This window comes from Benincasa hispida, chromosome 2 (genome assembly GCF_009727055.1).
Source record: "Benincasa hispida cultivar B227 chromosome 2, ASM972705v1, whole genome shotgun sequence".
Classification (NCBI taxonomy): domain Eukaryota; kingdom Viridiplantae; phylum Streptophyta; class Magnoliopsida; order Cucurbitales; family Cucurbitaceae; genus Benincasa; species Benincasa hispida.
In genome coordinates this window covers 25,950,280-25,966,270 of record NC_052350.1, presented here as the reverse complement: position 1 = coordinate 25,966,270, position 15,991 = coordinate 25,950,280, and the positions used below count along the sequence as shown (strand labels likewise).

Below are 15,991 nucleotides of genomic sequence, written 5' to 3'. Positions count from 1 at the left end.
ATATTCAAATTCAAATTTAAATTAATATTTATTCTATAAAAAAAGCTTGATATATTATTTTGTTAAAAAAAATAATATATAAAAATAATATAAATTGTATTAATTTTAAAAAAACAAATTGATAAAAATAAATATGTTATATAAATTCAAATTAATTATAAATTAATAAATAGTCGATATACAATGATCAAAATATTTTCGGATATCTGAAAAAATATTCCTACAAAATAAACATGGTAATCTAAAGTGATGTTGAACATGTATAATTTTATATATCTATAATTTCAGGATCTAAAATTTCGATTATCTACCTTCCCAAAATAACAAATGGCTCCTTAAACTCTCTCGAGTCTTCAAACAAGTATTAACGTCAATATTATGCCTTAAAAATCTCGAAAAATTTTAAATTTAAACTTAACGAATACAATACACAGAAATTAAAAATTTCAGAAAATTCACATTTTAAATTCAAGAGTCTACTATATAGAACCATATTCAAAGAAAAAACTTGCCCTTTTTTTAAAGACGTGGAATGCCCTTAAAATTCTTAGAAATGCAATATTTTCATGTCTAACCCATAAACCTTGTTTTAATCTTTTGAATATATATACCAACTAAAAATTCAGAACCCCTTTTTAAAACTTCCTTTATTTTATTTTAAAATTTTAAAAAATAGCTACATTTCCAAAAAAAAAAATAATAATAAAATAAAATAACAAATCAATCAATTTTCAAAATAAAATAGTACTAAACAACCTGTTTTTTCCTATATTAGAAGATATAGAGTAAAAATATACATTTTAATATTTAAGTTATTCTTTTTGAAGAATTAAATCTGAGAGTTACTTATGTATATACAAATAATGTATAAGGAGAAAAGAAAAGAAAAAGAAAGAAAACTGAAAGGTAATATTAATAAAGAAAGAGGGGAAAAAAAGAGAGAAAATGCGAAAAAAGAAGAAAATAAAATTGTGAAGGTGATTAATTACTAAAAGCCACACCCGAAAAGAGAAAATGGATAAGGCGGTGGTGGTGGATGAGTCTCCTCCACTGTCATTTCCGTCAAATACTTTCTCTCTCCGTTACTGTTTATTCCTTTATCAATCGGCGGCACCGGCGGAATCCCCAAATTACCCTCCGGCTCCCGGAGAAACCAAGGTCCAGAAACCTCCGGCGACGAGAAATTAAGCCCAAAATCCCGGCGGTTATTGGCGTCCTCTTCGATTTCATCCCCCTCGGTGAGAGTGGTGGTGGAAGGGGAAGAGGAAGAAGAGGAAATCATCAACCGCCGCTTCTTCTCTGGAAATTGAAGACGAGTGGGATCTTTGTGAAGCATGATCCGTGGCAGAATTTCAGGATCTTCCACCACTTTATGAAGAAAGGCCATCATTTGTTGTGGGCGTTTCTCAGTGGTTTCAAGTCGTTTCTTCATCCCTTCCAGTTGTTCTTCCAGAGCTCTCTGTTCTTTCCTCAATCTAGCAATTTCAGTCACTAATTCCTCATCCCCCATCTGATCTCCCACCAAATACTTATTACTGGAATTACTACTCTGTTTTCTCCTTACAATGTTTTTAAGTAACTGAAATTGCCCTCGTAGAAACCACTCGTTCGCGAATTCCCATCTATCTGGATCTACCTTCCGAAACCCCTGAAAAACCCAGAAATTAAAAAACAAGAAAAAGTGGGGGGGAGGGAATGGAAAATGGGAAATTACATACGTAAGTATTGAGCTGACGAACGAAGCTAGAGAAATTATTGTGCTTGAAAAAAGCAGGCAAGAGAGTATGAGAGAAATGAAGAGGGTCAAGAACGATGAAGCTGTTATTAGCAGAGCCCCAAGAAATGAAAGCGTCCGTAAGTGGATCGTTGACCATTTGATAAGTTTTCAAGACAAAAGGAGCTACAATGTCGTTTCCGGAGTTGCCTTCCATCCCATAAAAGGCTCTGTGTCGTCTTCTTCTTCTTCTTCTTCTTCTTCTCAAAACGGAAAAGAAAAGAAAAGAAAAGAAAAGCAGTTGAAAATGGTAGGGAGGGGATTTTAAGGGGGGGGGGGGGGGGGTTTCGTTTTCTTTTTATGGAAGGATGAGGCGGCACCGTAAATAAATAGTGGACGCGCGTACTGTAGCGGGAAGGGGTAACGTGGCAGTATATGATATTATTTGGACTGTCAAAAACAAATGAGAGAGAGAGTGGGACCCACTTGAGTGAGCCTTTGTTTTTTTATTGGCCAATGCTTTGATGTGTAGGCGCATAAGATATTTTGCCACTAAAATGGAGTTGCTGCCTTACCCACGCGCTCCTTCTATGTGTGTATCACCCTAGATATTTACATTCTTCAATACCACTATATTAGTAATTTATTTTAATTTGTCAACACAAAAATTTGGATCTTCCTTTAAATGCATTTATCTTCGTACATTTTAAGTATAGTCTAATAAAAATATTGTCATGTGACAATTTTATTTTTAAAAAATATTTTTTTTCTAATTTTTTTTGTGTGTGATAAAGAAGTGAAGAGCATATGAGTTAATCATTGCTCATTTGTAAATTATAATAGTATGTGCTTGTATTACAGATTATACGGTTTAGGTATAAAATAGTAAACCGTTGTACACAGACGGAGAGAGAAGATACGTAGAAAATAGTAAATATTGTAATAAAAGAAATTTCGAATAATATTACTATAGATAATTGTATGTTATAAATAGTTGTAAACATTGATACTATTATATTTGGAGTTGGAAATATGAAGTGGGTTATCCACCAACATCAAGTTAGGGGATCAAATACTTCTTAAAGTTTTTTTTTTTTTTTTAAAGATATATATATATATATATATATATGTATGTAAATATATATATTTAAAGAAAATATTGTGGTTAATAAATAAATAATTTGAGCATATTTTGAATGAATAAGATACTTAGGGTGTGTTTATAATATATTTTTAAGTGTTTAATTTAAAAAACAAGTTATTTTGGAAGAAATTGGAGAGTGTGACAACCAATCAAAATAGTTTTTTAAATGTACTTTAATAAATTTTTATCAAAAGTGTTTAAATAAAAATGAATGTTTTAGATTTTTTTTTCCTCCAAATTGATCCAAACAAGTTCTAATTATTATAGTAAAAGTTGTTATTTGATGTATCGATCACTATGATTGTTGACCTGAAAAAGTATTTTTAAAATATGCCTTCCAATCTTGGTCATTTTTAGAAGGTAAAAGGTAGCCAATGAAAATAAAGAAGCTCACACATGGAAAGAATGTTTATACACTTTTTTTTTTTTTTTAATTTTATAATTATTTGGTTTTAAAAAATTAAACTTATAAACATTATTTTTAAATATATATACTTTGTTATCTACTTTATGCTAATATTTAGAAAAAGAAAAAAAGTAAATAAATAAACCAAGTTTTAGAAAGTTGAAAAAAGAATAGTTTTCAAAAACTTTTTTTTTTTCAAAATTTGACTAGAATACTATAGTGTTTTTTTTTTCTCTACAAATATAAAAACTATAATTAAAAAATTGAGAGGAAACAAATAAATAAATATATATTTTAAAGAAAAACTATAATTTAAATTGTTATCAAATATGACTTTTTTTTTTAAAAAAAAAAAAAAATCAAATGGGGCTATTTGGTTTAGATTTTATATCCACGTTTATTGAACTCAAATAATAAAATATAAAAAATAATTACAATTTTTACTAATAAAATTTGTCATATTATATCAATCCTTAACATAAACTTTTAAATTCTCAAATTACATCTCAAGTTTAGATAATTGTATCAACCGTAACCTTAAAATTTTAAAAGTGTTACAATATTTATCCTTTCGATACAAATGTTTTGTTAAAATGACTATTTCCAAATGTTTTCTATCAATTTAAAAATATATGTATTAGAAAAATTTCATAAGATTCCGAAGATAAATTTAATAATATTTAAGGTAAAATTTCTTTTAAGGTTGCCTTTGAAAATTTTATGGACTTGTTAATTTGTGTAAAATTTGATGTTAATAAAATTAATGAGTTTAAGAATATTATTTATATTGAATGATGTAAGGCACATCTTTATGTCACTTGAATTAAGCACGTTTTGATATTATTATTATTATTATTATTATTTAAAGTTTATGATATTAAGATGGTCAAATTGAAATATTTTGTTGGAAAAAAGAAAAGAAAAGAACACGCGGTAGAAAGGCGCGTGGGAGAGGGCGTTACAAAATAAAATGAGAGTAAATGAAAGAAACAAAACCTTGAGGGAGTGCAAAACAGTGGCTTAAGCTTAGATTCCTTTTTCAGGGCAAACCTCTGAGAAAATTTATAATATTATGGTCTTACATATTTCTTTCTCTCTAACATTTAATATCTATATAAAATATTGTTTTAATTTTTGTAGATTTAAATACTCAAAAGCTAGTTATAATTAAATCTTGAAATTGATAATTTTCATGAGTAAGTTATTAAGAATATAGGGTGAAAATGAAATGTCTGATATATAGATATATATGGGGGTAATTGTAATAATATAAAATGATTTTGATAAGATATTAGGGGGAAAAAAATAGTGCAGAGGTACACGTGCGTTGGGGGTGAGTAGATTAGTGAAGGCGTGGTGGGCTATGAGATTGACACGTATGGGGCCGGATTTGAAAAATAAAAATAAAAAAGGGGGGATTTTGCAAAGTGGTGTTTTGAGCTGGGGAGCAGGTTTATGTGCTCCAATACTCTGCTTGTCTCTTTCCATTTATGCAGGATCTTATTTTACTCTTGTCGCCTTCCTTTCACCTTTTCACATTCTCCCCTTTTTTATTCTATACAAAAATAAAAATTAAAACCCTTTTTAACTTTTTCTTTTACTTTTTTTCACATTTTATTTTATCATTCCAATTTCTTTCCTTCTCTCTTTAACAACATTGCAAAAACATTCCTTCCCTTTGACTTTTAAAAACATTTTTTTGTCCGTCAATTTCTTACTTTGTTATATATTTTCTATTAGAGGTGTTTAAGAAAATTACGACTTGAAAAACTTGATCAACTCATCCTAACTCATATGGTTTTGGATGGTTCATGAGTTCACATAAAATAACTCAAATCAATCTAATAAAATTAAACCTTAATTTGTTATTTATTTTTTACTTTTGATTCATTTATATATACCTATCCTTATTTGAATTTATTTTTTTGGATAATTTATTCCCAACAACTCCTAAAAATAATTCTTTTATTACTTTATAAAGAATTTTTTTCACAATATAAATCAAAATTGGGTTGTTAATCTTAATTCAATATGTGAAAAATAATTAAATAATTTTTTTACATATTAACATTTTACTTATCTTTTAAAAAAATTAAATAAATTATTTGAGTAACCTGAACCAAGCCAACCCATGTTTCATAGTTGAGTGAAACATGAAGTTGGGTTGAATTGCTTATTTAACAAGAGTAAATGGTTGAAGAAAGAAACTTACAACCCGAATAATCAGGTTAGATCTAAAAATTGGTTCAACCCTACTATTAGATCTGTCTTATTGGCAGCATATCTTTAAGTTTTCTAGTTTTTGTTTCTTGGGTAGTTTCTGAGTTGTCTCAAATTATGTCTTCGTGGGAACTTGTCTCGAAGGTTGTTTCACGATATACTAATTTTGTAGAATATATATTTCCTTATTTGAATTATTTTGCAGATTATTTTCTTTGAATTGCTTACCTTTTTGGTGTTTTGTCAAATTTGTTTGGGGATATTTTTTTTGTCCAAGAAATATCTGTGCTAGAGTTGCCGCTTGAGATCGTTTATTAAGTTTGATAGACTACTTTTTGTATGGTCTATATTTGAAAAAGAAATAATTAATCTTAGTGTGTGACAACATATTATTCATGTTGTTCTTACGGTGAACATTTCAATCTTGTGAAGCTCTATTTGGTCTTAGGGAAGCCTAAGACAAAGGTGATTGAGAAGAAATTCTCAATCTTAGAGAAATTCTAAGGTATTATTCATCGAGAAAGAGTTTTCAAGACTTAGGGGGGCCTAAGTTCTTTGGTGAAGGGAGTTCACAATAAGGAGGAAAGATATATTCATAGTGAGAGGGAATCTCACACACTTAGGGGTAGCCTGAGTGTCGCAACACTAATATTCACATATTTAGGGGAAACCTAAGTTCGAGTGAGTAGGAGTCTCACATCTAGGGAGAGCTAAGTGATTAAATAAGTAAGGCTATACGTGTGTCACTGTAATCCCTGTGTTCATTCTTGATTTATTGTTTGTTACTTTGTTGTTGTTTTTGAATTTGTTAGGATGTCTTGTATGACATCTATGACTTGTGTGACAAATCTCTTCCAAATTTTCACCAACCCAAACCACGAACATCCTTATTTTCTATCAATGTAAAACCAAGTCAAGTTTTGAAAACTAAAAAAAAAATTTTTAAAAACATATATTTGTTTTTATAATTTGGCTAAAAATTCAACTCTTTTACCTAAGAAATATGAAAAACCATCGAAAGAAATTAAAAGAAAATATACTTAATTTTCAAAAATCAAATAGCTAATGATACCTCCACAATCTTTATAGTTCATAAGTAGTTTATGCATTTCAAATTCAACATTTGAATATGTGATTTTAAGACCTTTTCCAATCTTTTGACCTCTCATTTTCAATTTAAAAAATTAAAATTACTATTTTACCTAGCTTGCAAATACACTGTGATATTGTCATTGATTTTCAAACACATGAAACCTACTAATTCAACGGAAATGAGAGAACATTTTTTTTTATTATTATAGATATAATTTTAAATTTTTTTGTCTTCTTAGTTTGCTTAGAAAATAATTTTTTAATCAAAATTAAATGATTGGATATGTGTTTGTTTTTTTTGCTACTTATAGCAAGATAAGATCCATTTGATTACCTAATTCATAAACTAACTTGTTTATTAAATATTCAAATCTAATTTGGAAAAAAATGTACTTGACCTACATGAAAGGCAAAGTGCAAAAGGTGTTCACATTTAATAATTGAAATATACCTTCTCTTTTAGTTGTTAGAAATTAGCAACTTTTTAGCCTTCTATTATTGCATATAATTGGATGTCAAAATATTGACAAAAACATTTATGAAAATGTGCATAGTTCAAATATCATAAAACATGTTTTATCAATTTCGAAATTAGAAATTTGATTCTCAAATTTTTTTTATAGAATTCTAATATTAAACTAATGTATGTGTTTCTTTTTCTTCTAATAATTGAAGAACGTTAGTTTTGACTTTATAATTGATCATTTTAATATGTATATGTACCTATCAACTAAATTATTGATGGAATATCAATATTGATGAAATGTTATTAAAAACTAATTGAAATTGCATAACCACAAAATTATTTGAACACGTAAACTATAATTTAATACTTCTTTTAAGTCATAGATTGACGTAATTTTGGTATTTCTTTTTAATATATATATATTTTTTTTGGCTATTTCTATTCATATTGGTCTTGTTGGTATTCTAATACTTTTTTTTTTTAATGTTTATTTGCAATTTTGAAAGAGTGATATTGTTCTTAATGGTGTAAAATACTTTTTTTTTATTATTATAAATGCCTAGTTTGATGGAACGAGTTTAGATATTACATCAAATTTATGGTTAAAACAAGAGAAATTCATTTCTAATAATTGAGAGACGTCTCTTTAAAAATAAAGACTATTTTTTCAAATATAATTTTTAAAAAACATCTTTTTACAGAACCCTTAACTATTTATAATGACAAATAATTAAGACTTCGTTCAGTAATTATTTTGTTTTTTGTTTTTAATTTTTTAAATTAAACTTATAAACACTATTTACACTTCCAAATTTCTTTATTTGCTATCTACTTTTACCAATGATTTAAAAAACTAAACCTAAATTTGAAAACTTAAAAAAGTAGCTTTTAAAAATTTGGTTAAGAATTTAACCATTATACTTAAAAAAAAATGTAAATCATGATAAAAAATAGGAAGGATATAGACTTAATTTTTTAAAAACAAAAACAGAAAACGAAATGTTTACCAAACGAGCCTAAATAATTTGGAATTAGTAACTAAACTTTTCAATTATCCAATATCTCTCCTACATTATGGCTAAGCTAAAGACTTAATATTTTAATACTTTAATATTCGATAGAAAAGAACTCTACCATGTGATCTTATCAATCAATAGATTCCTTCGTTAATAATAATAATGATTTACCCACCTTGAAGATTGAAGATTCGATCTACTAGACTCTCACCTTGTTAATTAAAAGTTACTTTGGTTCTTATTTCTAGGGTTTAAGGTTTTATCTTTTGTAAGGAAAAAAAGTTAGAAAGAAGCCCTTCAAACTTTTAGAAACTAAACAAATTTAGTTTTGATTTTTATTAAAAAGAAAAAATTATACTTTTCAAAAGCACACTATCGAAACAAGACCCATAACCTATGGATGGGTCAAAGTTCAAGGAAATTGGGAAGCGACATGAAAAAACGCACATTCAAAAGGGAAAAGTCAGAACTTTGGCACCTGGCCTCATCAACCAAACCAAAAGAAATATCTTAATCAAGAAACAACCAAGTTACTCAGTCTAGTGCTTTGCAACCTTGAAGATTGTAATCTACCTTTGACATTGTTGGTGTTACATGTACCACCGAGTGCCAAAGGAAGGGCATTATAAATCTCAAGAGAAAGTAGTACGTAAACTCCAAAGGAGAACTCTAATCTTACTCTTTGTGCTTAGATGAACTATATATTTTCTGTACTAATTTAAGCATCAAAGTGCAGTCGATTCGGTATCACAACAGTATAAGTAAATCTTTCAATCTTTCAGTCGACTCAAGAACTACAAGAGAAAATAAAGTCTCTCTTTTCTTGGTGGGGCATAAGTTAAATAAAGTAATTATTAGTAAGTGAATCTTATCTATTTAATACTCGTAGATGAAAATAATTGTTAATGAAGTATAGACACAATCTTTCAAATCTTGTAATGGGACAAATTTTGTAATAGACATGACAGGGACCAAAACAAAAATTGAATACGATAATTATATCATTCAATCAAATTAAAAAAAAAAAAAAACAAGGATAAAGGAAATTAAATTTAGGAAGGAAAATAGGTTTATATTTCTTAACAACCTTCTTGCAAATTCTAGGAGATGTATGAAATGAAATTAATCCAGACTCTTCTGTGTCATTATAGTCAAAGATTGAACCAATCCCGATAGTGAAGTAGATTGATTTAGTCTCTGATTGGCTGGTTTTGGTGATTAGAGACAATATCAAGAAACAAAACAACTGATTAAAAAGCTTGTCTATGTTTTGCTTAAGGTCTAAGTTTGATAAACAACTTTAAAACATTTGCCAATTTATTTGCATATAGACATTTTGAGATCTTCATGAGTCGAATATTGTATTTTTTTTCACTGTCCCATGTGACTGATTTTCCACCTAATTAACCGACTTCATTTATTAATTCCATTAAATTCACTCAGCAGCTTTCATTATTGTCAGGTTGGTTAAGCAAAATCCACAAGAGGATTTTGAGAACATGCCTTAAAAAATCTTTAAATAATGAAATTAAGGAAAGGTTTCAGAATCTTAAAGTATAACCTTCTGGTTTTTTCTTACTAAAGATGTCCATAAAAGACATGTCTGTAGAGAGAGACAAAACTAAACATTTGTTTTTCAACTTGATTGAAAAGGTAAATCGTCACTTCTGTCGAGGATCTACGTTGAAAAAAAACAAAGAAACCTTATTATCTTTATAAAAATATACGGACTACTCATCTTTTTGCCTAATGATTTTGAAATCGAACATTATATTTCTCTAATATGATATCAATAAACCATAAAGTCCAAATGGATATTACATCCAATTCAAGAATGGTGAATCCAAAGAAACATCATCTCAAGGAGATATTTTGAGAATTAGTTTTTGGATGAAACTTCATGTTTCTTTAATAAATTCCAAGTAACATAATATTCTCCGGGTTAAATTACAAAAATTAACTCAAAACTATGTCATCTATTAAAAAAAAAAAAAAGAATATTTTCAAATATAACAAATGTCACTGTTTGGCCCCCCAAATTGGGTTGAGTTGGGTGGGTAAAAAAAACCCACCCATCGTTTGGTTCACCAATTATTTAAGAGATTTATTACCTCGTTATTCGTGTTAACTCACATTTCTTATCTCGTTATTCGCATCAACTCTCCTCCTATAATAATTATTAACTCATCTCAACTCAACTCTGCACGTCAAACGTCCTCTAATAAAGTTATACCCAAGAGATAACTTTAAAACAATCATTAAAGACAGGCTAACTGTGCAACTTTTGAAAGAATAAGTACAATTTTGACCCAGCAAAGTTTGAAGAGATTTTTTTTCCCTTGTAATTTATAGGTTCAAAGTCAAACTTAGCATCTATAATGTAATATTGTAAAAAGAAAGAAGAAAACTTGGATAAAATGAGATGATTTAATCATGCCAACAATCGTTTATAAGATCAAACAGAAATTGCAAAAGCAAGTTACTTTTAGCTTCCGGATGTGGAAAGGTAAACAGAAGAATCTGTATTAGTTTTCTTGATTGTTGCTCATAATAGCAGCAGCAGCAGCAGCTCGGAGGGAGAGAAACATCCATTAATACAAAACACTATAGACAGGAAACAAATCTTCTGTACAATCAAAGAAAACTGAAACCACCTCTGAGGGTAAAACTTGGTCATTTATCGATCACACGCGCACGTCTGAACCATTTCCTATCAATATTAATTAACTTCGATCAACCAGCTCCCTCGGGCCTGTGCAAAAGAAGATTTTGGAGGAAAAAATGGGAAGCGTCTGGTTCTAGGTTTGTTTCAGTTGGTGGAGGGTGCCACCAAAACATTGTATTCATCCAAACGTTTCTGAAATTGAGCCAACTGAGCCTGCAGCTGAAAAATACTTGTGGCCTTCTGTGATAGAATAACATTTAATTTATGGATGTAGTCATCTAAATGGCTTCCGGGTTGGTCAGCTTCAACAAGCAAGTTCATTTCCTGCATATATGCAGGCAAGATTACACAAGGTCTTAACAGCCCCAAATGTGGCTTATAACATATACAATAAAAAGAGATTGCAAACCTCTCGAACAATGTCGATTGTCTGCTCCACCTGTCTCCTATGAGCAGTAACAAGATTTTCTTCTTCCTAATATAAAGACAGTGGTAGGATGTCATTAACAGTTGGAGGATTGCTGTGAAAGTCTGGTGCTCAATATTCACAACATTATTACCTTTAAAAGGGCATCAAGGTCATCATCCGAATGAGAGTCGATCTCGAAATCGGGTATATCCCTTCGGTTTGTTTCATTACTTGTTTTCTTCTGGTCGATAAAGCCTGGCACTTGTCGAGTTTCAGTTATTTTAGTGTTCATCCGTGATGATTTCTCCTGTTCATACTGTTGCTCTGGGTAACCAATATCATCTACAGTGAAGTCATCTTGAAAACTTCGCTGACTTTTGTGATGAGGCAAAGTTATGTCTGCCCTGTTGCTAGGAACACGTTCAACGTTCAATGGTGGAGTACCTTCCCTTTCATTCTGTTTGGACCAACCAAATCTATTCTTGTCGTTTGGTAAATAAGTTCTGTTATCCTCATAGGATGGCTCGGTGGGTAGCGAGGAAGACAACAAAGAAGCTGTTGATTCTCGAAGATTTGATGATGAATATAAAGGATCCCGCCTTGTGTTGTTCCCTTTAGATAGACTCTTTACCCTGAGGGGACAATCATAAAACATATTTAATAGATCATGGAATATACAATTGTAATACCTCAGAAAAGAACTCACCTGTCAGCATATCTTAATGTGTTGAGAGTGTGTTCACATGATCCCGAGCTTGGTGATATACACGATATCATAACAGTGCGTGAATCTCCAACAAATGAATCTCTAAGAACTTCAGTTAATTTACTGCCTCTGAAAGGAATGTGACCCTGATCATTGTCAAGAGCTCTAATGCATTCTTTGAGAGCTAGCAAACTTTTGTTGATTTCCGCACCTTCCATTCTGCAACACAAATATTTTCAAGTCAATCACAAGAGAAGAGAGGGAGTGTAAACGAAAACTCCAACTTCCGAAGGAAATTCAGAGTCTCAGACCTTGTCTGTTTATCATTATCTGTAGTATCAGCACCACGTTCACTTCCAGCAAGGTCAATAAAAGACAGCTTTCCTACAAGTCGAGCTGGCTTTGTTTCCGAACTATCTACTGATCTCTTAACACAAAGCTGAAGTATAGCATGTGATCTAGAGGATTCTTCATTTGCACCAGTTGTACCAGTGCTTCTTGTGGCATTTCCCCGCTCAATCAATTCCTTGATTGTCTCAACATTCGACACTTTGTATTCTTGCAACCCCACAATGCATACTTGTTGCTTCCCATCTTCCCTCATGAAAAGCTTTCTGCATGATGATGATAAATTCAAGAAAATGAACTGAATTCATACATTTTCTGCTACAATCTCAATGGAACTTACTTCCTTTCGTTGAGGAGATCAAAAACTTTCCCACCATATATCTCAAAGAAGCTGACAAATAATTGGAAACCCTGGTTCCGGTGAGTGTGGTGCACTAATCTTAGAATGTCTTCAGACGCCTTTAAAGGCAATGGTTGCATAGTGTATGTTTTTCCACTACCTGAACAAACATATAAATATATTTCAAGTTAAGTATACTGGCATAAACAAAGTGGAGAAGAAACACAATAAACAAGAGCACGAACAGATACTTTTACCACGAGTAATCTATTTGACGGAATTGTGGAAATATTTTAGGCAGCCATCCATGAAAAAATCATTAAAAGCAGATGCTGATCTATGTCTATTAGGTTTATACATTCCTCTACACATGTTCATATAGCATCTCATGGTTCTAACACCCGTATACAAAATTGCACGAAAATTTGAAACCTTGCCTGTTTGCCCATAAGCAAAGCAAGTAGCTTTTGTTCGGTTAAAAATAAGCGGAACTATGGGTTCCACAGTTTCCGAATATAACTGCAACAACAAAAGAGAATATTTAGAAATCAAATAAAATTTTCATTTCAAAATGGTACTCATCCAAGTCTTGTACTTACTTCATCATTTGAAACACCTTCATGCAATACCGCATCAAAAACAAATTCGTGTTTCTCAATATACTCTGTCAAGTCAACCTGCAGATGCAATACTTTTTAGGAGAGAGAAAAGAAACCCTTTCTGGCTTACTCACTTGCAATTCATACACAGCATGTTGCTATTGAAATTAGATGATCATGATTATTGATCACACTTACTTTAAATTTCGTTTCATGAACTGTCAGGGAATTTGACATTCGCTCAATTGTGATTATATCTTCTTCTTTCTTTGTCATTTCCTTTTTATTTAGCGGTCTCTTGCGAACCTGTAATGAAGAAAATTATAAAATATAATGGATTCAATTCAACGAGGAAAGGTAGACCACCACAACTCTCCAACGGTCTATCAACATGTGACACGCACATTTTAGGCCCTGTTTGGTAACCATTTGGTTTTTGGATTTTTGAAAATTTTTTATTTTGTTATCAACTTTTTACCGATGTTTTAAAAAACTAAGCCAAATTTGGAAAACTAAAAAAAAAAGTTTTTAAAAACTTTTTTGTTATTGAAATTTGACCAAGAAATTCAATTCTTGTACTTAGGAAAGATGCTAACCATTATAAGAAATTGAGAGAAAATTGACTTAATTTTCAAAAACCAAAAATAAAAAATGAAATGATTATGAAATGGAGCATTAGTATTTTCACCTAAAGACCACAAAAAAATTTCCCATCTACAAAACGTTTTATACAACAAAAAAGATAATTCTTCAACTCTTTTCATGCTTATATCACGTAGAGGAAAAAAAGGTACTTTGGAGAAGGCACTAATAATCTTCAGTACAACTGCAGCAGTTCAAGTTCTTTCTTTTCTTTTCTTTTCTTTTCTTGTTCCTCCTCGATCCTAGATGAGTTGGAGTGACAAGCAAGGGCAAATGAGAGCCTTAAAGGAAAGACTTGGCTTTTTACTTGCTTCTTTGGGAGTTAAAGGGAATTAAGATGGTACAGAAGAGACATACCACCACTTTGATCTTAGCAACATTGTTGGTTCTTTCCCTGTCAACTGAGACGCTTTTGAGAAGATTGTTGTCGGATGCACCCCCAGGCCTGTTAGGCAGCTTACTTGCAGCAAAAAATGGCTCCGAATCATCCAGACTTTTACGAAAAGTGGTCTGACAAAGTGAAGTAAATGATGGAGTAAAAATGAAGCCTTAAACAAGATAAATAATTTGTCGAATCAGATGACATGAAAATTTAAAGGATAGATCTCCCCCACTGGATGCCATTCCAGTCCATGATTCTGCATCTAGAATGATACTAAAGCAAATATTGATAATAGCAATCATATTAACAATAAAAGAAAATTGGATATTCATCATGTTATAAACGCAAAGGATTTTGAACATTAGGAGTTGGTGCAGCAATAATTAACTTAAGAAATGAGGTTATTATTTTATTAGATTTAGGAATCATACATACCATGTGATCAAATCTGATTCAATCAAAAGCATCCATTCACTATATTCTCTTCGAATTAATCTAAGTTTTAATTCGTACAAACTTATTAGAACGAAGAGGAAGCAAACTGGAACCACAATTCCCAATTCCCATCCCTAAATTATATGATTAAATTGACTCGAATTGGAATCAAATTTGAAAAGATTTAGCGAGCACCCATGTCTCCTATATTCAATTACAGGGATACAAGCAATGTAAATTGAAAAAAAATGGATTAAACACTGAACAAAGAATGCTCTTAAACTTCCACTTCATGGTATTGAAATTCTGCGGTAAGAAGCAGGGGATGTATCTCATCTCCAATAATCAAAGAGAGAGAAGAGAAAATTTCAACTGTCTGGTTAAGTAAGAAACGAGAAAGACCCCTGGATCCAAAAGGCAAAGAAGCCATCAAAACACACCCACATTAACAAATGACACAGCGGCATCCGTAAACTACGGGAATTCAAAACAATAGGAGAAAAGAGTAAAGTAAAGAAACAGACCCAACCTCGGGAAGCAATTCAGTATCGAAAGCATGAAGATCGAGGAGACCAGGGCTGTAATGACTGGGAAGGAACATCTCATCCGCATTCTTCCTCATGCTCGAGGAGCGGGACCGAGCCTGTGGCGTCAAAGCATCAGCCGAGCCAAGATCGTTGAAACTCCTCTGCATTCCCCTGTTTGCCCTCGACCCAAAATCCTAAGGCCCCAAAAAAAGGTAAATGAGAAACACAGTATGTACAAGAAAAGGGAATAGAAAGAAGCAAACAATCAGGAGTGTACATGAGAGAGATTAGAGGTCTGAGCCCATCTTCCATAAGAGCAAAGGGCATCAAAAGCAGTGTCGGAATGCTGCCGTTGGTGGTGCACCACCGGATTAGATCTTGAAATCTGTCTCCCGGCCGCGTTCATCCTTTGTTGGGCGAAACCCAGTAGTGAAAAGTGGAGTATGAGACAGAAAACAGAGTAAAAGGGGATTGGGATAATCGGAGTGGGGTTTGCTTTGGGAAATTTGAGAGGTGGAAGAAACAGAGAAGTGGGAAGGCGATGAGAAATGAATTGAATTGAAATTCAAAGTTTGAAAACGAAGAGAAAGGGAGGAAGGAGAGGGTATGTGGGCGGTGGACAGTGAAGAGAGAATAAAAAAAGAGAGTACGCAAATATGAAAATAATAGTCAGTCAGTCGCCGAAGAGAGAGAAGACTTTAAGGGGAGGGCGAGTGTAGTTCACGCGATTTTGAATGAGGGAGACCGGGGAGTGGCGGGGTCTGCATGTTTGCAACTTTTCAACCCCCAATAATATTCCAAATAAATTATCTAACCGCAGTAAATATATATATATATATATATACTTTTAAAAATTACTTTCACTCTAGATATTGTTTTA

At 31.4% G+C, this 15,991-nt stretch overlaps 2 protein-coding genes across 2 annotated transcripts; both read right to left on the bottom strand.

Annotated features, from left to right (window-relative positions):
• Positions 1-890: 890 nt before the first annotated feature.
• LOC120071384 (heat stress transcription factor C-1-like) lies at positions 891-2,053 on the bottom strand. Its single transcript, XM_039023638.1, has 2 exons — positions 1,719-2,053; positions 891-1,648 (listed from the first exon to the last, which is right to left on the bottom strand). The coding sequence occupies exons 1-2, from the start codon at positions 1,929-1,931 to the stop codon at positions 989-991; spliced, it is 873 nt and encodes a 290-aa protein (XP_038879566.1). The 5' UTR covers positions 1,932-2,053; the 3' UTR covers positions 891-988.
• Positions 2,054-10,466: 8,413 nt separating this feature from the next.
• On the bottom strand, positions 10,467-15,766 carry LOC120071572 (kinesin-like protein KIN-13B). The gene is made up of 12 exons (XM_039023911.1): positions 15,389-15,766; positions 15,114-15,305; positions 14,125-14,277; positions 13,324-13,431; positions 13,126-13,203; positions 12,964-13,045; positions 12,527-12,686; positions 12,150-12,452; positions 11,839-12,057; positions 11,284-11,764; positions 11,133-11,198; positions 10,467-11,047 (listed from the first exon to the last, which is right to left on the bottom strand). Exons 1-12 carry the CDS (start codon positions 15,515-15,517, stop codon positions 10,868-10,870), a joined length of 2,151 nt encoding a protein of 716 aa, XP_038879839.1. The 5' UTR covers positions 15,518-15,766; the 3' UTR covers positions 10,467-10,867.
• Between the last annotated feature and the right edge of the window lie 225 nt (positions 15,767-15,991).